Below are 22398 nucleotides of genomic sequence, written 5' to 3' on the forward strand. Positions count from 1 at the left end.
ATAGTCGTGGATTCATCCAGTTGAAAAATTAAAAAAAACATTTTCCATGCCGCGAACGCCTCGCCATGCCTCCCGCGATTGGACGGAGTGGGTCCACGCCATCAGGCGGCAGGAAAATCGCTGAACGCAGCAGCCAATCAGGACACCCCCCGAACGGGATCGCGGGGAGTCCTGCCACCAGAAAGCTTCTCTTGGCGCCGCTGCCAGCAAAGCTCATTTCAGGAAGGGTACAGAAGCTGCGGTGGGGAACATGACCCTGCGCTGAAAAGGTCCCGCAGCAGACGAAACCGGTAAGACTCCACGTTATTTTTAGAGTGGGGAAACGCCCTGAGATTGAAGATTTGCACTTGGTTAGAGAATTCGCTGGCTCGTTTTGCTTTGTAAACATAAAGGTGCAACCGGTTCAGGAATCCAACTGCCTGACCTGGAGTGTCCTACCCGGTTGACATTTGGAGCCTGGCGACTAAATATGCTTCACTTCAGTGATCTTGGGATCACAGTGGCCCGCGTTCAGATGCAGGAAATAATGCCAGCCAGGATAATGCACGTAGCCAGCAGATACAGAGGAGAGGCAGTATGTGTAAGTGGTTAGAGCGTCTGAACTGGATCTAGCAGACCCAGATTTGGGCCCCCAGGCAGTTATGGAAGCTTGCTGGGTAGCCCTGGGCCAGTCATATTCTCTCTATTTTACCTACCTCGCAAGGTTGATTTTTTCCCCCTTTGCAGGCGAAACACTTTATTATTATGCTATAGTGTAGACATAAACATTATATTCTTGCAACAAATACTTTCCATATTTTTTACAATTATGACCATACCCTTTCTCCAAATTTGTCAGTTTAGTTAGGAGAAATGTTAAGGGAGGTACTGGCCCTACTTTGGGAGAGTTGATGCAATTGTATGATGCCCTTTTATCTTTGTAATTGTTTCTACCACCCTGCTAGAGCTTTAAAGCATAATTTATTAATGTTTCCTACTAAGATAAAAAGCTACTTGATGGAACCTTCCTTGTGCTCTGGAAACAGGAACAAATGTCGATTATAGCTTGATATGCTATTCATCGATTGAATATCTCTTTTCTGTTTGTGTTTTTTCCATTTTCCCCCCCTAGACTCTTCTGCAAGACCCGTTTTATATGGGGCTGTACCAGAAAAGAGACCGTTCACAGCTTTATGACGACCTCATTGATGAGTTCATGGAAGCCATTATAGACAGGTATGATTTCTGTATTTATTTATGCTATTGATCGTCTACCTTACTTAGAATCAGGGCGGATTACACAGTATAAATCAATTCAGTCAATAAGAATTTGGCACTCCAGATGTTATGGACTAATTTCATCAGCCCCTGCCAGCAAGTCAATTGATCATGCCTGGCAGGGCTGATGGGAATTGTTGCGCCCGAACATCTGGAGTGCCAAAGGTTCACCACGGAGATAGGATATCTACTGGGCTAATGTCATAAGACTGAGGAATCGCTAATCTTAAAAAACAGCTACCGATGAACAAAAGCACAGATTTCAACATGACATGTGAAATGACGCAGAGTGAAGTTATTACAACAGTAGAAGCACAGTGCATTTTCCTGGACCAGTCTGTTTTGAGATGGCTCTGTTTCCTTTATTACAGTAGGAGTAGGAGAATTATTTATATCCCCACTTTCCCGCCTGTACGGAGGCTCAAAGGGGCTTACAAGCTCCTTTCCCTTCTCCCCCCTCCCCCACAACAAACTCCTTGTGAAGTGGGTGGGGCTAAGAGAGCTCCGAAGAACTTTGATTAGCTCAAGGTCACTTAGCTGGCATGTGTTGCAGTGCCGAGCTAATCTGGTCCACCAGATAAGCCTCCACAACTTAAGCAGCAGAACGGGAATCAAACCCGGTTCTCCAGATGAGAGTGCACCTGCTCTTAACCACTACGCCACTCTGGCTGGAAGAACCCTTTTGAACCATCTCAAAACTGTCAGTCCTGGTTAGTCCTTGGATGGGAGACCACCAAGGAAGCCTAGGGTTGCTATGTTGCGTCTGGCAATGGCAAACCACCTCTGACTATCTCTTGCCTTGGAAACTGTATGGGGTTGGCAGCACACGCTTCAGCTTCGCAACTTTTGGTTAGCACTTCCAAACACACAGAAGAAGAAGAGTTTGATTTATATCCTTTCTCCCGCAGGAGACTCAAAGGCTGACTATCTCCTTGCCCTTCCCCTCACAACAAACACCCTGTGAGGTAGGCGGGCTGAGAGAGCTCCAAGAAGCTGTGACTAGCCCACGGTCACCAGCCGGAGCCAGCCAGTAGGGACCAGAGCAGTCTAATCTGAATCCCCAGATAAGCCTCCACATCTCAGGCGGCAGAGCTGGGAATCAAACCCGGTTCCTCCAGATTAGATACACGAGCTCTTAATCTCCTACGCCACTGCTGTTCTCAGCAGTTAGATGTGCAAGAAGGCCTGTGTGAAGCATCAAAATAAAGAGAAAGTGGTGGTCTTTGGCATCGTGCTTTACTTGGTGCTCTTCTCCGTTCCCTCTAGATACGGCCAGAGCACACTCATTCAGTTTGAAGACTTTGGAAACCACAACGCTTTCCGCTTTTTGAGGAAGTACAGGGAGAAATACTGCACCTTCAATGATGACATACAAGGTGAACTGGGCCCTTTGGTCTTTTCATGCCTGTCTCCAGCTAGACCCCTCTGTCTTTTTTGTGTTTGGCTCAACCCTGCCCTTCTCAGAGAGGTTTGTTTCCTTCCGTAGGGACAGCCGCGGTGGCCTTAGCGGGCTTGCTGGCAGCACAGAAAGTTATTGGCAAGCCACTCACAGAACACCGGATCTTGTTCCTTGGCGCGGGAGAGGTAAGTCGTGTTGCTGGCACGAGCGCATTGTCTCTCTGCTGCCTATCAAATCGGATGATAGCCGATATATTCTGGTAGGAGCATTTTATAACTCCAGATAGATTGACTATACTCTTCCCATCAGCCCCTTCCAGCATGGCCAATTGGCCATGCTGGCAGGGGCTGATGGGAATTGTAGTCTATAACATCTGGAGTGCCAAAGGTTCGCCACCACGGCCATATATACTCGCCATATATACTCGGCCATATATACTGAGTAAGTTGACCTGAATATAAGTCGAGGCACCTAATTTTACCACAGAAACCTGGAAAAACTTATTGACTCGAGTATATGACTAGGGTGGGAAATGCAGCAGCTACTGGTAAATTTCAAAAATAAAAATAGATGCCAATAAAAATGTTGTTGAATATTTATTTCAAAGGAAAGCAGTATGGTATCAACAATAATTTTAAAAAGTTCTGAAGTGGAACATATAACTCTCCCAGACAATATCTCTTCAGAGGCCCCTTCCGCACATACAAAATAATGCGTTTTCAAACCACTTTCACAACTGTTTGCAAGTGGATTTTGCCATTCCGCACAGCTTCAAAGAGCACTGAAAGCAGTTTGAAAGTGCATTATTCTGCATGTGCGGAATGACCCAGAGTTTCATGGGGAAGATGCTCAACAAGATCCCCCTTTTAAAAAGTCCCCACAGGTTCTCCTTCAACACGGATAGCGTATCATTACATAGTGAAGATGCTGGCGTGGTGATGGCAGCCGCTGCCCCAAAGCAAGTCTTTTTTGCAGGTCTGCAAGCTCAGCCGTTCGCTCGCGTGAAAGTCGAGGGGGGCTGTTTTTTTTTCAGCACAAAAAATTTGCTGAAAAAGTAGACTTATACGCGAGTATATAAGGGAATTCATTTCCCTCACAGACTAATGCGAACTGTTTTGATGGGTTATTTTTTACCTATTGAGGTCAGCCGGGGGTGGGGGGGGAGCAGCATTCTAAAGCGATGATCTAAGTCAGTGGTGGCGAACCTATGGCACGGGTGCCAGAGGTGGCACTCAGAGCCCTCTCTGTGGGCACGCACAGAGTGCCCCCTCCCCCACACCTAGGCTGGCCTGGGCTATTGGGCTCGATTATTAGCATTAAACCTAAGACCTAGTTTTGGGGAAGCAGTGTAGGTAACCCTGTTAACCGCTATTAAACCCCACTGATTTTCATGCGAAGAACTAAAGCGCTATCCTTTACCTGGGAGTAAGCTCAGTTGCTGGCAAGGGGCTTGCTTCTGAGTAAACCCTCCTAGGGTAATGATTCACCCATTGGAAGAGTTGCATGGTTGCTTCAAAGCAAAGCCACCGACTACCACCAAACTTACTCCTGAGTAACGCTCGCCTCAGAGCCAACCGTTTTTTCTAAACTAAAACCTCAGCATTCAGGTTAAATTGCCGTGTTGGCACTTTGCGATAAATAAGTGGGTTTTGGGTTGCAGTTTGGGCACTCGGTCTCGAAAAGGTTCGCCATCACTGATCTAAGTTCTGACTTCTCAGGAGCTGGCATTTGCAATTCAAGATAGTGCTTGAGGTGTTGGACGAGGTTCTGGGAAACCCAGATTTGAATCCCCACTCTGCCGTAGAAACTTTGCTGGGTAACCTTGGGCCTGTCGCCCAGTCAACAACAACAACAGCAAGCCTTTATTGGCATACAGTGTCGCCCAGTCTCAGCCTCGACCCTGGGAAGTATTTGGATGGGAGACCTCCGATTGGAGACCAGGGGCGTGATGCAGAGGCAGGCAATGGCAAACCATTTATGAACACCTCTTCCCTTGAAAGCTCTACAACATAGGTGTCAAACTCGCGGCCCTCCAGATGTAATGGACTGCAGTTCCCATAATCCCCTGCCAGTATGATGCTAGCAGGGGATGATGGGAAATGTAGTCCACAACATCTGGAGGGCCGCGAGTTTGACACCTGTGCTCTACAACATAGGTGTCAAACTCAGGCCCTCCAGTTGTTCATGGACTACGATTCCCATCAGCCCATGCCAGCAGGGCCAATTGACCGTGCTAGCAGGGGCTGCTGGGAATTGTAGGCCATGAACATCTGGAGGGCCTGAATTTGACACCTATGCTCTACAAGGTCAACAGAAGTCAGCTGTGACTTAGTGGCAATGAAAAAAAAATCGAGTTACTCCTCTAATCGCAAAGCCGTTTTCACAAGTATTTGGAGTTCTGTGACCAAGACGCCTTAGTCTGCTCGCGTTAGTCTGTTTCCACTTTTGACTTCCTGATCTGGTGAACCAGATGTGTTTCTGCATTCCTGCTGGGAGACCTTGGGCTAGTCCCAGTTCTTCGGACCTCTCTCAGCCCCACCTGCCTCACAAGGTGCCTGTTGCGGAGAGAGGAAGGGAAAGGAACTCGTAAACCATCTTGCGTCTCCTTACAGGAGAAAAAGGTGGGGTATAAATCCAAACTCTTCTCCTTTTTTAGCTGGGGGATAAATGTGTCGTCCTCCCAATAAAGATGTAGACTGTTGTTGATGTAGGGGTTTTCAGAAGAGAAGAAGAAGAAGAGTTTGGATTTACATCCCCCCTTTCTCTCCTGCAGGAGACTCAAAGGCGCTGACAATCTCCTTGCCCTTCCCCCCTCACAACAAATTCCCTGTGAGGCAGGTGGGGCTGAGAGAGCTCCGAGAAGCTGTGACTAGCCCAAGGTCACCCAGCTGGCGTGTGTGGGAGTGCACAGGCTAATCTGAATTCCCCAGATAAGCCTCTACAGCTCAGGCAGCAGAGCAGGGAATCAAACCTGGTTCAGATTATTTATTTGTTTGTTTGTTTGTTTGTTTATTTATTGTTTAAACTTTTATACCGCCCCATCCCCTAGGGGCTCTGTGCAAAACTATGTACAAAAGTGGTACCAATCAGGTGCCCTCACCTTACCAGGTTAGATTAGATACACGAGCTCTTAACCTCCTACGCCACTGCTGCTCCCTTAAGAGTTTGACTCCCAGAAATCTTGTTCTTAGGTAGCAAATTAAATCTAATAAAATGTTTGGGGTGCAGTCCTTAGGTGGAATGGTCCATAGAAAGACGCATCCTGGATAGAATCGCAGAATTGGAATAGGAAGGGGCCATATAGAATATACAGTCTATCCCCCTGCTCAGAGCGGATTCAGCCCAAAGTATCCCTGGCAAATGCTTGCCCAGCCGCTGCTTGAAGACCTCCCTAGGTTTATAAAGTGAGCCATCAAAGTCCAAAACATTACCAAACATTAGATTCTCTCATCTGGTGTTATTGATCTACTAATGGATGAAACGCTGCCAAAATTGCCAAGGACTGTCAGAACGTGTGTAAATGTTTAGAGGAGCAAAATCTAAATGACAGCTGGACCCTCCTTCTAGCAGGTGCCGTGTGCAGATTAGCACTGAGTGCACAGCTTGTACCGTGTGCAAACCTGGTAAGGTGAGGGCACCTGATTGGTACCACTTTTGTACATAGTTAGCACAGGCAGCAGTGTGACGTGTGCCTGAAAACACCTGTGGTCTGGTGAAGCACTTTGTTAGTAGATAGCAATAAACAGAACTGCACTGGTGACTGTGTGTCTGACAGTTCTTGTCTACATTGCGTCCTGCAAGGTGGTCTACTCCGAGTAAATCCACTGCTTGAACAAGGACTCCTTGGAACACCAATTGAAAACCACTGGATTAATGTTCCACTAAAGGACTGATCACCTACAACTCCTTCCGTTGGTTAACAGCTCTGAAAACTGACACCTTTTGAATTTCTGTCCTGTCTCTCAGGCCGCCCTTGGAATTGCCAATCTCATTGTGATGGCGATGGTAGAAGGTGGACTTTCCATGGATGAAGCTCAAAAGAAGATATGGATGTTTGACAAATTCGGCTTATTAGTTCAGGTGAGGCTTCGTGTTGGCGTTTGGAAGGATGAGGTCCGTTTCCCTTCCCTTGTGGTCGCGTTTCTGACCATCGCAAGTTCTTTGTTTTAAAACTTTTAGGGCCGGGAACAAAAGGTGGACAGCAACCAAGAACCCTTTAGTCACCCAGCCCCGGACCAGGTGCCGAAGACCTTCTTAGATGCAGTGAATGTGCTTCAACCTTCTGCCATCATTGGTGAGCTTCTTTGGTAGTTCGCACCCTTCAGTGGCGTAGTGGTTAAGAGCAGGTGTACTCTAATCTGGAGAACCGGGTTTGCTTCCCCGCTCTGCTGCCTGAGCTGTGGAGGCTTATCTGGGGACTTCAGATTAGCTTGTGCATTCCAACAAAGGCCAGCTGGGTGACTTTGGGCTAGTCACAATTCTTCGGAGCTCTCTCAGCCTCACCTACCTCACAGGGTGTTTGTTGTGGGGAGAGGAAGGTAAAGGAGATTATAAACCCCTTTGAGTCTCCTTGTAGGAGAGAAAGGGGGGATATAAATCCAACTCTTCTCCTTCTTCTGCTTCTACTGGCCCATATTTTGGGTGATTCACATTGGATTTCTTCTTTTCGTGTCATGATCTCGGTTCTGTTATTTTGAGGGAGGGAGTTGCAAATTTTGCCATTTTTTAATATATTTATTATTTAAATTTATGTGCCCCTCTCCCATATGAGCTCAGAGTGGCTCACAACAAGGCAAGCATCATATTTACATAAATACATACAACCAACCTAAAATTATACTAAAATTATACATGTTAACTGAGCAACGAACAACAGGCGACCGGCAAAACTATACCTCCTGCTCCTAACCATTCGAAGAGTTTGAGCTGAAATACAAACAGGTGGCCGGCCAGAACAATGAAGGGTTAGCCTCAACCGAATGCCTGGTGGAAAAGTGTGGTTGTACAGACCCTGCGGAATTTTGATAGATCCCGCAAGGCCCTAATAATAGGTGGTAACGCATTCCAAAAATCTTTCCAAGTTTTCAGGCCATGACCTCTGTTTTGGGAGGTTTGGGGTATTTTCACTGTTCTTTGAATTTCCATGTCCTGACTATGGTTCTGTGTAGTTTGGGTCATATAGTGAATTTCCTGACAAGGAGGGATCTGGGCGCTTTCTGAGCATTGCATCTGCATCGTTGGCATTTCCTGCTATGCCGGCCTACACTGCCCACCACGGGGGACTGTGGATGCTTTGAGGCATGGGTGTGTTTCAAGAGTGTTCTCCTGTGCTGGTGAGCGTGGGTCAAGTAAGGAGACATTCCCTGCATACCCAGTGTATACTTTTTCTCTCTACAAAACATTTGTGCCTTTTTATTTTAAAAGGCCCTTTTCCCCCTTTCCGTCTTTTCCAGGAGTTGCAGGTGCCGGGCGGCTCTTTTCCCATGATGTGATCCAAGCAATGGGCTCCATCAATCAGAGACCAATAATATTTGCACTGAGTAACCCGACAGTGAAAGCTGAATGCACGGCTGAGGATGCGTACACGTTAACTGAGGTAAACTTTTAAGTGTTTTTGAAGTTGTAATATATTTTCTCACATCACTGGTTCTGCATTAAGGCAAAGTAAGCAGGTGGAAGAGTGGTTTAGCGGATTTTCCAAGGGCACCTGTCTCTTCTCTTGCCTCATTCGAGATCTAGATTTCTTCCCTTTTCTAATTGGGTCTTGCTTTATCTGTGTCCCTTGAGAAGTTGGGATTTCTTACCTCACTTTCCTCATCAACTGTTCCAGCCACTTGAACAAGAACTCCCACGCAGAGGTGTTTCTAGGGAAAATGTAGCCCGGTGCAAAACCTGAGTTTTCCGCCCTCCCCCACCACAACCAGGTCTTGCACCAGGTGTTGAAGTCAGTACATGGCCCCGAAGAAAAGGAGGATGGGTGTGGGGGGTGATTTTCCGCCCTCCCCATGTGACTAAATGTCCTTGCAGCCCAGGGACATATTACCCCATACGTTCCCCTTGGTTTGGTTCACCCCTTCTCCCGTGTGAATGATTTACTTTGGATCTCTCAGCTAAGACTCTTCCACATTCATTTGTAACTTATAGAAAGTATCTGTGGAATGATTGTATGCTCCCCACATCTGAGGAAGCGGAGCCTGATTCCTGGGTGTTTATGCTATAAAAACAAAAATAAGACTTCCTGTTTGTATGGCAACAGGCTGTGCAGGTCTCTTCTATTGGCATAAGGTCACCCAATGGGTTTCTTGGCTGAGTGGGGATTTGAGCCTGGCTCTCCCAAATCCTGGTTTTACTTTAATTGCTATACCACCCTTCCTCTTTAGAGCCCCTGACCCTGACTGAGTTCTCCAAAGTCTTGGGCAGAAGTCTTTCACATCTACTCACAGCCCCACCTACCTCACAGGGTGTTTGTTGTGAGGGGGGAAGGGCAAGAAGATTGTAACCCCCTTTGAGTCTGGGAATCAAACCCGGTTCCTCCAGATTAGATACATGAGCTCCAAACTCCTCCTCCTCTTCTTCTTCTTCTTCTTCCTCTTCTTCCTCTTCCTCTTCCTCTTCCTCTTCTTCTTCTTCTTCTTCTTCTTCTTCTTCGAGCTGGAGACTTGTTTAATTTTTTGTTGGTTTTTTAATGATTTGCCTTGATTACCGCCCTTCCCCTAATGGGCTCTGAATGGCTCACAGCACATTCATTACCACATAAAACTAATATAGATACATATAAAACCGTTTAAAATCAGATGCCAGGGACTGAACCTATGATCTCTTGCATGCCAACCAAGCATTTTGCCACTGAGCCACAGTGAAGCTTGTGATGCCCGTGCTATAAAATCTGACTCCTCTGGAAGCAGTGTCCTTTTCCCGCTTCTTTCCTTTCTCGACAGGAAAGGTTGCTGCTAGTTTGCTAGCGTGCAGCCCATTTGGAGCCGAAAGTGAAGCTTGAGTGGACGGGCTAAGCTTTCTTTGAACCAGGCCAGGGAAACAACGCTTACATATTTCCAGGTAAGAGCTGAAATCCATCTTGTTACTTTCCTTCTGCTCGAAGACTTGGGGATTGAGAAACTGTTTCAGCTTTCGTGAGATGTCGTTTGTCGGAGGGTGCCTTTGGAGTTGGAAGCGAGAAATGTTTTGCCTTGAAACAGCATCTCTTCCAGAGTTTTATCAATAGTGCCTTTGAAATATATGTATATATATACATGTACTGTGTGTGTATATATCTATATATTTGCTATCAAGTCACACTTATAGCAATCCCATAAAGTTTTCAAGGCAAGAGACATTTGAAGAAAAGAAGAAGAAGAAAAGAAGAAGAAGAGTTTGAATTTATATCCCCCTTTTCTCTCCTGCAGGGAGACTCAAAGGGGCTTACAATCTCCTTTCTCTTCCCCCCACCCCTCAACAAACACCCCGTGAAGTGGATGGGGCTGGGAGAGCTCTGAAGAACTGTGACTAGCCCAAGGTCATCCAGATGGCATGTGTTGAAAACTCATAAGCTAATCTGGTTCACCAGATAAGCCTCCACAGCTCAAGTGGCAGAGCGGGGAATCAAACCCGGCTCTCTAGATTAGAGTGGACCTGCTCTTAACCACTGCACCTAGCTAGCTCACCTGCCTGAGTCACCCTGGTATTCCTTGGAGGTCTCCCATCCAAATACTTGCCAGAGTTGAGCGTGTGTAATTGGCCCAAGGTCATCCAACAGCATTTAATGGCAGATTTCCCAGATGCTAGTCTGACACCTTAACCTTTACACCACACTGGCTCTCTTTGCTTTATATACATGGCATTGAAAAAAGTTAGTCCTGGCATAGACCAGTTGGTAGAGGGATCCGCATCTTGGAGATTTTGCTGTTGTTGTTGCTATCATCCGTTTAAAAGTATAATTCTGTTTTAGGTGTGGCTCTTGCGGTTGTGTTCAGTGGCGTTCGGCACATTAGTGACCACGTTTTTCTGGAAGCAGCAAAGGTCAGTGGTTTTATGCAGGTATGTTCGGAGGCTGACTGGGCCATATGTATGGTATGGTATGGTTAATTTATATACTGCCCTCCCCCAAAAGGCTCAGGGCGGTGCACAACAACATACTAACAATACCAGCAATCAAAACATCATGCTACAAACATCAGAAACACAGTATCAATAAACAAGGGTCAGAAAACATAGCATCATAACATCATAAGAAGAAGAAGAGTTTGGATTTATATCCCCCCTTTCTCTCCTGCAGGAGACTCAAAGGGGCTTACAATCTCCTTGCCCTTTGTCCCTCACAACAAACACCCTGTGAGGTGGGTGGGGCTGAGAGAGCTCCAAAAAGCTGTGACTAGCCCAAGGTCACCCAGCTGGCGTGTGTGGGAGTGCACAGGCTAATCTGAATTCCCCAGATAAGCCTCCACAGCTCAGGCGGCAGAGCTGGGAATCAAACCCGGTTCCTCCAGATTAGATACATGAGCTCTTAACCTCCTACTCCTAAGCATAACATCATAGACATAACATCATAACATCAAAACATAACATCATAAATGTAACATTATAAATAACAATTTGGATGATTGAGGGACTGGAGCACCTTCCTTATGAGGAGAGGCTGCAGCGTTTGGGACTCTTTCGTTTGGAGAGGAGGCGTCTGAGGGGGGATATGATTGAAGTCTATAAAATCATGCATAGGGTAGAAAATGTTGACAGAGAAATTTTTCTCTCTCACAATACTAGAACCAGGGGGCATACACTGAAAATGCTGAGGGGAAGAATTAGGACTAATGAAAGGAAACATTTCTTCATACAATGCGTCTGTGTTTCTGCGTGACTCCACCCTATAGACAAATCACTGGGAAAATGGCTGCCAACATGTGTTCAGTTCACAAATGAGACTAGGGACCAGTGCCTGAATACAGATGTGGTTTTAGTTGCTTATTCAGCTCTATACACTTTGAATGTAGCATGAGAACGAATGCACATTTAAAGGAAAATCAAGCATACTTGTGCATGGATTACCGCATATACTCATGTATAAGTCGAATTTTTCAGCACATTTTTGATGCTGAAAAAGCTCCCCTCGACTTATATGCGGGTCATTAAAATTTTTTTTGTGTTTTTACTTTGCCGGCCAGCAGGGGGCGCAGTTTTTATGCTAGAGGCACCAAAATTTCAGGGTACCCTCAGAAGACTCTCCTGATGATACCAACCAAGTTTGGTAAGGTGCCCCCATTCCCCATTGTTTTCAATGGAGTTGTTAGTAGATGGGGCTACTTCCTTTTGAGGGGTCCATAACTTTGGATCGGCTTGAACCAACTTCTCGAAACCTGGCTGGTCCTTCACTCAGTAGAGAGTCTCCCCTTTATGATACTCAGCCAGGGTTTGGTGAAGTTTGGGGTCAGGGATCCAAAGTTATTGACCCCAAAGGGGATGCCCCATCCCCATTGTTTACAATGGAAGCTTCAATAGTAGAGTTTTCATTTCTTGGATAATATCCCTCTTAAAATCTAAGTTGGGTTACATTTGGACATAAAGATGATGATGAGGAATCCAGTTTTGAAGGATTTTAACTCTTGTGTTTTAGCTTGGTTGCTGGTTGAGCTAAGGTTTTTGTACTTTTAAAGTTATTGTTGATACCATATTGTTCTTGTTGACCCTCTTTTCCACTTACAGAGCCAGTTTACTGTTTTTCTTTGAAATAAATATTCAAAAACATTTAACCTACTGATGCCTCAATTGATGCTGCATTTCCCACCCTCGACTTATACGCGAGTCAATAAGTTTTCCCAGTTTTTTGTGGTAAAATTAGGTGCCTCGACTTATATGCCTCGACTTATACACGAGTATATATGGTATATGTGTGTTTGCTGTGTGGCTGCCGTGGCAAGTGGTGCCGGTGGCCGTGTCCCTTGGTGTGTGCGTTATCTTTTAAAATACCGTTTTCTCTGCATTTAAAGGCATTGACTGCACAGCTGAGTGAAGAAGAGCTCGCCCAAGGGATGCTGTATCCGCGACTCAGCAACATCAGAGAGGTTTCCATCAACATCGCCGTTAAAGTAAGTCTGTGTTTCAAAGGGGAGCGGGGAAGAAGCTGTCCGAAAAAGCTTTCAGCCCATTTGGATTCTACTTAATAGCCCCTCCCCCTTCTGCGTACCATCATAGTCCTTTCAAGAAAAAAAGGCGGGTCCCATTTCCAAGTTGACAGGCAATACAGACTACTGCTATTGGCTAATAAAACCAAGGAGATAAGACCACGCCCTGTACAGTTTTGCATGGCTATAATCCAGCTTTAAAAGACACTGAGATCAGTCTGGCAGTTAAGAGTGGTGTAGTTTAATTTGATGATCCAGGCTTGTTTCCCCACTCCTGCACATGAAGCCTGCTGGGTGACCTTGGGCTAGTCACAGTTCTCTCAACCCCACCTACCTCACAAGGTGCCTGTTATGCAGAGAGGACGGGATTATGATTGTCAGCCGTTCTGAGACTCCTTAAAGGTAAAGGAAAGCAGGTTCTTCTTCTGTTACTTTTTAAATCCTACCCTTCCTTCAAGGAGCAACACATAGCACATCTGGTTTACCCCCTTATCCATTGTATCCTCACGCCAACCCTGTGAGGTGGGTTCGGTTGAGAGAATGACTGGCTCAAGGCCACCCAGAGTGGAGATTTGAACCAGGTCTCTCTGCCTCTAGTCCATCATTCCAGCCATTGCAGAGAAATCTCCTTCACGTCTAATCTGACCCTCAAAGGGGTTTGGTTGTTGACTGATTGCGAGGGGCTTTGGGAGCACTGAGAATATTTCGAGCCTGTGAAGAAAACGTTGAGATCAGACTAGGAGCCGACTAGCTCAATATTGTTCATTGCCAATCTAAGAATCTGCAGCACGCCATCAGTTTGTGCATGAGTTGCATGCTGTTGTCAACATAATTGGGATGATAAAATGACACAGTGGAGACTGAGAGACAAGTCCCACACATTTGTAAACTGCATTTGAACTGTCCAAGGGCTGTAGTATCTACATATCTTCGAGACGGCAACTCCCCATATTTGTTCGTCAGAGGCAGTGGTGGGATCCAAAAATTTTAGTAACAGGTTCCCATGGTGGTGGGATTCAAACTGTGTATTAAGCGACAATGGGCTGGCTGGGCGGGCGATGACAGGCATTGGCTTTTGGGCATTCCTGGGCGGGCTGTGGCGCGGGGATGCAGCCGCTTGCACCAGTCCTTCGAAGGCGGGAAACTGAACAAATGCTGGCTGCAAGAGGCTGCCACGCGACGCCGGGTGCACCTCCTGCTAGACTGCTTCAAGTTCTGCGCTGCTACCATCAAGCTGAGAGGAGGGGGGTAACTAAAGGCAAAAATCACTGTGCGGGCAAAAAAATCACCAAAGTTAGTAACGGCCTCTTGGCACAAATAATAACAAATAATTAGTAACCTACTCTCGGGAACCTGTGAGAACCTGCTGGATCCCACCTCTAGTCAGAGGGGAATCTTGTAGAAATCCCTGGCCCAAGAGATATCCGGCTGGCTACAATGAGAGCCAGGGTTTTTACGGCCCTGGCTCTGGCCTGGTGGAACAAGCTGCCGAATGATGTCAGAGCCCTGCAGGAGCTATCGCAGTTCCCCGGGGCCTGCAAGTCGTGGCTGCTCCACCAGGCCTTTTCCATCTAGCCAGCCGGACTAAGTTAGATCATCTCCTTTTGGCTTTTCAGGGGGAGGGGAGGGGGGGAAGAAGGACAGGTAGAGGATGAATGGTGATGATTATTTATTATCTGTTAGCTTGCCGTCGGTCTTTTGACATCGATTGACCTTTTACACTGAATGTTGTTTTTGATGTTCTATTTGCACTGTTTTGTTGCTTGATATTGGATTTGTTTTTACGGTGATGATTTTACTGATTGTGTAATTGATGTTATATTGTGACCCGTCCTGAGCCCTGCGGGGATAGGGCGGGATACAAATCCAATAAACAAACAAACAAATAAATAAATAGTGGCAACTGAGGAATGAGTTCCACATAGCTGTATGTCAGTGATGGCGAACCTTTTTGAGACCGAGTGCCCAAACTGCAACCCAAAACCCACTTATTTATTGCAAAGTGCCAACATGGCAATTTAACCTGAATACTGAGGTTTTAGTTTAGAAAAAATGGTTGGCTCTGAGGCGTGCATTACTCGGGAGTAGGCTTGGTGGTAGTCGGTGGCTTTGCTTTGAAGCAACCATGCAACTCTTCAAATGGGTGAATCACGACCCCAGGAGGGTTTACTCAGAAGCAAGCCCCATTGCCAGCAACCGAGCTTACTCCCAGGTAAAGGATCGCACTTTAGTTCTTCACATGAAAATCAGTGGGGTTTAACAGGGTTACCCACACTGCTTCCCCAAAGCTAGGTCTTAGGTTTAATGCTAATAATCTAGCCCAGTGGCCCAGGCCAGCCTAGATGTGTATGTGTGTGGCGGGGGCAATTTCCCCCCCCACACACACACACAATGAACTCTTTTTGTGCGTGCCCACAGAGAGGGCTCTGAGTGCCACCTCTGGCACCCATGCCATAGGTTCGCCATCACTGCTTTATGTTGTGCTGGAACCTCAAAGGTCTTATGTATATAGTAGTAAAGTATTTCTAAAGTTTTGGAAGAAATTCAGTCTTCTGACTGCCAGCCTTTATTGGTGCAAATTGCTCTAGCTCGGCTTTAGTTGCACTAACACCCCCCCTCCCCCCCAATATTGTAATATGGCTGCTGCAAATAGGCTGCTCAGCTAGATATGTGTTGATTGGGTCCTCAAGAAAATCTGTGCCCATTTTGCTGGAGCTCCTAGAAGAAAATGATGCTCGCTGTCTTGTCTAGTCTAGTCTAGCATGAGAGCCAGCGTGGTGTAGTGGTTAAGAGCAGGTGGATTCTAATCTGGAGATCTGGGTTTGATTCCCCACTCCTCCACCTGAGCGGCAGAGGCTTATCTGGTGAACCAGATGTGTTTCCGCACTCCTACGTTCCTGCTGGGTAACCTTGGGCTAGTCACAGTTCTCCCAGAACTCTCTCAGCCCCACCTACCTCATAAGGTGTCTGTTGTGGGTAGAGGAAGGGAAAGATGGGTTGTAAATCCAAACTCTTCTCTTCTTGTTCTTCTCTAGTTTAGGTCTTGTCTTTTCGATCCTCAAGGTTAGAGCAAAACAATCATTTTGTATTTCCTCCCCTTTAGGTTATGGAGTATCTGTATGCCAACCACATGGCTTTCCATTACCCGGAGCCCAAGGACAAGAACAAATACATCCGGTCCAACGTATGGACCAACGAATATGAATCCTTCCTGCCGGACTTGTACGACTGGCCAGCGTCTATGTCATATTCACCAAAAATGCAGTGACCGTGCCTCCGGAGGGATTCCTCAGGTCATGTCTGAATCCTGCACGGAGCCGCGTCCCAGGCCAGCTTCCGGCTTATAAGTCTCATAACTTATTTTTCTATTTTTTTCGCCTAACTTCCACTGTAACCATCCCACCAGTTTCTCACCGTGTGGATTTTGTCTGGCAGCGAAGACCTACGGATTCCTACGGATAAACTTTAGCTAACACAGATGCTTCCTTTGATACTTCCAAGTTGACTTCTGCCACCCACGTGACAAAGGCCATTTGTCTAGTTACAGAGACTCCTTGAATTTTTCTCAGCATCTCGTCTTAGGCCTCACTTTATATGCCTGGAAGAATCAAAACGGCAAGGCTTATTCTGGATTGTATTGTTTCAATTTATAGATGGTGGGTTGCATCTCGAAACGCTTCCCCCGTGCCTGTGGAACAATTTGCATTTTGGAGGAAAGGGTGTGGCTTAGGTTTCCAACGTTCTGTTTTTCTACTGGTGGAGGCCTTACCACCCTATTCTTCATTCCCTTTTTATATTTTGGTTTCTTTTTTGTGGTCTGTTTGGACCGTCCGGTTGTCGGATAACGCTGTATTTGCAACAGCAGCCCAAGGCAAGCGTGTCCGGAAAGGATTGTTCTCTGGAAGAAGAGCGCATCACTTTCCAGTTTTGGAGCAAGCCGGCGGCTCGAGTTTTGTGAGCATGCCCAGAGCTTGCTATTCTGAGCAAGGTTGGTTGAGATGGCCAGAATACAGATGGCTCAGCTTTTTGGCCTTTTCAAATTGTTGCTGCTCAGCGTTGTTTTAATGGTTAGCTTCAGTTTCTGGGGCTCTGATACAGGCAACGACTCTATCTGATTTATTCTGGCATTTATTCTGCCATAAACGGGGCATTCAGTTCACATAGAATCCTGCCTTGGAAATCTCCATGGACTTTTGGATGGGAGCCGCTATTCATCCGTCGCAGTTCTTTATTTTACAATTGCTTATTTGAAACGGTTGCCAACTGGGCCTTTGAGAAAACCCTGATATTCCTGGAAAATGGAAAGCACTTCTGTCAGGGAAGTTAATCGTAAATGCGGGATGGGAAAGAATTCTGCCGCCAGGGAAACCGTGAATGTAGCATCGCTTTGAAAAGTTCTGCATTTCCAGGAATGAATGGCAGAGCTGCTTAGTTGCCTGAATCAGCCGATCCTGGGAAAAGAGGCTCAGCCCCAGGTGGATTTTTAATAGCAGTGCCGTTTTTATCTCACATTTTCCCTCTGAAAGAAGACTGCAAAGAGATAGCTGCTTAATGCAAACCGTGGAGAATATCACGACAATGCATAACGAACAACATGGAATACGACACAAAGAGTGGAAGGCCTTAGAGCTCCATTGCGGTTGACCAATCCAAGAAATGCCTGCCGCAAGCAGAGAGGTGGTAACAACTTGAAGAAAAAGTTGCCTCTGTTTCCATAACCGTTTGCTGCCAGATCAGCTGTGCGGTTGGATTGACAAGTCAGGTATAATCCTGTTTTGTTCCTGCTTACCCAGTGCCAAACCAAACTTGGTCACCAGTGCAACGATCCGCATCAGGAGTGCGCCGTGTTAGAGCATCGGAGGAAGGTTTATACACCGCTGGCCTGGCACGCCATGCCAACTGCACACGTCCATCTGCTTTGGCGCCCTTCACCCTGCATATATTTGCCACGCTTGCTTTGCCGAACTGCAGGGCTTAGCATGCAGACCCCGTTTCTTTTGCCAAAAGGAGTTTGTGCGGCTGCGCGTGCGCTCTGAGATTTTCTCAGGGAAGCGGATAAAGTCTTTTCCTTGTCTGCAATCGAGCAGATCTTTTACACAGGAGGAAATAAATTGGGCAGCAAACTGTGTGTTAAACAGGGTGGCACAAGAGTGGAGAGGTTTTTCTTGGCCTCCTGCTTCCTCATTTGAGTAACACTGAGAGATTGAGGCTCTTCTCCTATGGGCATTTTGGCTGTGCAGCGGCTTTGCCGTGTTCTGACTCCTTATCCCAGCCTCGCCTTTCCCCTTTTCTGTCGCTTGTTCATCCAAGATGGTTGCACGATGCTTGTGAAGTAAAGAAAAAGTTTTGCATTAGCGAAAGGAATGAAACGCAAAAGATACAACTGAGCTGGAACTTCCAGCTCTGTCGGAACGAGAATTGCGCAACGAGAAGATCTGTTTTCAATTGGAAATATTATGGGGTTTATTGGAGGGGGGATTTTCTTTGTGGGCATGTCTATACCATGTTTGCCGTCAGTATTGGTGATAGATTAACAGTTGCTTGCCTAATAGGGCTTTAGGGCAGAGCCATCTATACAGTATAGAAGGAGCTTGCAGTATCCTGTGTGTCTGGAGTGTTTTAGGAGACCTTTTGTAGCTTATGGTTTTAAAATACAAGATCCACTTCCATAGTCCGCAGTTGAGTCCGAAAGAAACCTAGACGTTCAGTTTTAATAGGTGTAGTCAGCTCTGCAAAATCAAACATGCTGTTTGAAAGACTTTGGAAATGGCATAATTGTGTCTGATTTTGGAGCGAAGTACATTGTGTGTTAAACACATTACAAGAGTTGCTTGAACATGGGGAGTCGTCCTGTGCCCAGTGCTTTCTCCACCGTACTGCACTATTAAGTATTCGTTTTAAATGATCGGACTCTCGTTTTGCCTCTAATAGTGGACTTAACCCCTTCAGATTGGAGGTGGGGATTGCATGTGTAAATATTCCCCAAAAGAAAAATGGACCAAAAAAAAAATAACTTTTTACCCTTTGGGAGAACGCTTAGCCTTTAACAGTTCTCCCTCGTATATTAATTTTGTATGCATAGGATTTTTTAAAAATGCGGTGGAGTATTCAAATGTTCAGTCCATCCCCCACCCACCCACCCACCCCTTGGTTAAGTCCAGAAACAGTTGGGTCAGATGAACATGTTATTGTGTAGCTCGGTTGCGATTCATTTCGTGTTCCTTATTGAATTCCTTCCTCCTACGGCTCCTTCCTTCCTTCTGTCTCAACCCCTTTTTCATTGTGTCGCTCAGAAGGAGATCTTTGACAGCCGAATACTAGAAATTAATTTGGGTACAGAAATACTAATATTTGGCAAAGACAATGTAGCATTGTCTAATGTGTGTACTTGTTGAAGAGGGTTTTTGTTTTGTCTGAATATTCCTCTGCTGAGCTTTTGTCAAACTGCTGTGTGTTGAAGACGCTGTTTAGAATAGGGTGGTTTTACAAGTTCATTTCATAAAATGGATTCGTTTTTGGCCCCGTATTGGTTTTGCTTGTCATTTTCTTTTCTTTGGTGTAAAGTTATTTAATTTGTTTGCCTGACAACGTGACCTTTTCCCTTGCTCTTTCCTGTTTCTCCCAATCCCATTTATTTCCCAGATAACTAAATTATTAAGTAGGGTGCTTTTTAACAGTCCCTCTAAAGCCGTGGTGGCGAACCTTTGGCACTCCAGATGTTATGGACTACAATTCCCATCAGCCTCTGCCAGCATGGCTGATGGGAATTGTAGTCCATAACATCTGGAGTGCCAGAGGTTCGCCACCACTGCTCTAAAGCTTCATGCATAAAGGGGACCCCTTTTTGGTCATCCTTTTCTGGGCCAAAAGAATGACTGTCCCCATTAAAACAGCATCTATGAAGACGGGGCTTCGTAGGAAACTGCTAGTATGTCTCCTTGCCTTTACAAGTTTTGGGTCACTCAATAGAAGCTTGGAATTTTGGGATGAAAATTTTACCTCGTTGGGTAAAAAACCAAAAACGTGGGGCAGGCTTCCTCTTGTCTTCAAACTATGAGGGGCAGCAGACCTGTTCTCACAACTGGCTGAGTCCATTCTGCAGGGGTCTGCAACCTGCAGCTCTCCAGATGTTCATGAACTACAATTCCCATCAGCCCCTGCCAGCATGGCTAATTGGTTCATGAACATCTGGAGAGCCGCAGGTTGCAGACCCCTAGCTGCTGTGGCATCTAAGGATGTCATCTCACCCTACTATTATGAGGGTCTGGCGGCTCTCAGAGTTAGAGGTGGTGTGGAGCGCACAGCAAGAGGGAACAGATGAACATCTGGTCCAAGCACACACTTTCATTTACAAAAGAACTCACTTGAAGATGCAGGATGATGACTTCTGCCCGTTTTCTTTCGGCTGCCTCTTGCTCTGTTTTGGAGGGTTTCCAAAAGTTCAGGAGCAGCTTTTAAGGGGATGCGGGACAGGAGGTATGACTCATTACACCGATTGTTTTTTCGTTCACGGTTTGTGGCTTCCAGTTCGGTGTTCCCATCCAGGCTGAATTCAACGTGGATTGCTTCACAGGTTACTCTTCACTCAGCCCTGGCTGATTCTGTATTAAGTCAACCTGGGCCTTTCTTGCGTGTGTGCGGTTCTGTGAATCGTCCCTGAAACTGGAACAATGTGTAGAAGGAAAAGGTACCCTTCCTGAAAAGGAGAAACATCAGGGACAGCCTTTCTATTCTCCCGTGAGAGCCACCAAAGAATAAAGCTTGGCTATTTGTGGTGAGTCAGAAAGTCACCCTGGGGGTCAAGGAGCATGAACCCAGAAGTCAATGACAAGACATTTCGTGTGATTTGTTTTGAATGTTGTATAATATGCTGTGGAGAACAGTTTGAAGATGTATTGTCGAAGGCTTTCACGGCCGGAATCACTGGGGTGCTGTGTGGTTTCCGTGCTGTATGGCAGCATTCCCTCCTGACGTTTCGCCTGCATCTGTGGCTGGCATCTTCAGAGGATCTGATGATGCTCTGATGATGATCTTCAGATCCTCTGAAGATGCCAGCCACAGATGCAGGCGAAATGTCAGGAGAGAATGCTGCTAGAACATGGCCATACAGCCCGGAAACCACACAGCACCCCAGTTTGAAGATGCCTGTGTTGTAACAATTCTGACGTTGTGCACCTGTTCAGGATGTATTTTTTTCTGGGGTACCCACCCACTCCCCTGCAGAATACAAGTTTATTCCAAAACATCCCCTGGGTGGCTTAAAAGCAACACTATGGTTAAAAGATTTTCAGCTTCATTTTTCTCCTTTTGTAATATTGTAATTGTATTGAAATGTGTTATGGCCTTCTATTTTCATAGTAAAAGCCTTTCCTTTAGCCTGGATTGCGGGGGGTGTTTTTTGTCACAGGCAAGTCTTTCTCCTCTTTAAAAGAGTCCCCTTCCTGACCTACTCATTCACTGATGCGGTTTCATAGGGTCAGAGTTGCAAGAGACCCCAAGGGCCCTCAAATCCAACCCCCTGCCATGCAGAAACACACAATCAAAGCACTCCCGACATATGTTCATCCAGCCTCTGTTTAAAAACCTCCAAAGGAGGGGACTCCACCACTCTCCGAGGCAGTGAATTCCACTGTCAAACAGCCCTGATGGTCAGGAAGTTCTTCCTAATGTTCAGGTGGAATCTCTTTTCTCCTAGTTGGAATCCATTACTACATGTCCTAGTGTTTGGACAGCAGAAAACAAGCTTGCTCCCTCACCAACATGGTATCCCTTCAATTATCTAAACAAGGTTATCATGTCACCTCTTAACCGTCTCTTCACCAAACTAAACATACCCAGCTCCCTAAGTCTCACATCACAGTTGCCCCCATGTCCCTACCCCTGAACTTCCTTCCAGTTGCATGTAGGGTTGCTATGGATACCTACTCAAGCCGTCGGATTTGGTCTACACCAGTGTTTCCCAACCTTTTCTATGTTGCGGTACCCTTGACCTCGCTCTTCATATCTCAGGGTACCCTTGAGGTTCGTTTGATTTTTTTTTTTTGCATTTTAAGGGTTTTTTTCCTGTTTTTGGCCTGTAGGTGAGGGGAGTGGCAAGCAGGGGGAGGGAAGGGGAAGTAGCGTTGACAGCCGCGCTGTTTGATTGCCTAAATTTGGCGTGGATTGGGGGAATTTAAAGGGAGCGCTCCCTTTAAATCTACCCCCCCCCCAAATCCATGCCGAATTTAGGCAAATAAAACAATGCTGTTTTTCAATGTTGTTTAAAGGGAGCCCATGAGGCTTCCAATCCCCCCCTTCAAAATCCATTTGATTCCAGGGGGGTGGGTGGGCGGTAGCATTGTCATGGTACCCCTGGGACATGCTCATGGCACCCCAGGGTACCATGGAACCCTGGTTGGGAATCACTGGTCTAGAAACAAGGCACATCACCTGGGGCCTGCTTGCTTTATTATCCAGCCTGGATATTACTTCATGTCTCACCTCCGTGCACGCACACCCGGTCTGGCAAATACATAAGTAGTCTATTCACACACACACACACACACATACAGCAGGCCTGGTTCATGGGACCACAGATGTGACACAGGGCAAGAAATGCAGATCCCGTGTCAAGTGCTACAGGGACGTGGT

The 22398-nt window shown here is 46.3% G+C and overlaps 1 protein-coding gene across 1 annotated transcript in view; it reads left to right on the forward strand.

Moving 5' to 3' along the window:
- The window catches only part of ME2 (malic enzyme 2), a 43900-nt gene extending 24606 nt beyond the window's left edge, over positions 1 to 19294 (forward strand). The window contains exons 7-17 of the mRNA XM_048504328.1: positions 1112 to 1215; positions 2524 to 2633; positions 2744 to 2841; positions 6623 to 6736; positions 6836 to 6950; positions 8110 to 8252; positions 8581 to 8635; positions 9668 to 9712; positions 10602 to 10672; positions 12634 to 12732; positions 15872 to 19294. Of these exons, the coding sequence (XP_048360285.1) occupies positions 1112 to 1215; positions 2524 to 2633; positions 2744 to 2841; positions 6623 to 6736; positions 6836 to 6950; positions 8110 to 8252; positions 8581 to 8635; positions 9668 to 9712; positions 10602 to 10672; positions 12634 to 12732; positions 15872 to 16036 (1119 nt within the window). The 3' untranslated portion in view covers positions 16037 to 19294. The remainder of the gene's footprint in view (positions 1 to 1111; positions 1216 to 2523; positions 2634 to 2743; positions 2842 to 6622; positions 6737 to 6835; positions 6951 to 8109; positions 8253 to 8580; positions 8636 to 9667; positions 9713 to 10601; positions 10673 to 12633; positions 12733 to 15871) is intronic.
- Positions 19295 to 22398: the final 3104 nt, after the last annotated feature.

This window comes from Sphaerodactylus townsendi, linkage group LG07 (assembly GCF_021028975.2).
Source record: "Sphaerodactylus townsendi isolate TG3544 linkage group LG07, MPM_Stown_v2.3, whole genome shotgun sequence".
Lineage (NCBI taxonomy): Eukaryota > Metazoa > Chordata > Lepidosauria > Squamata > Sphaerodactylidae > Sphaerodactylus > Sphaerodactylus townsendi.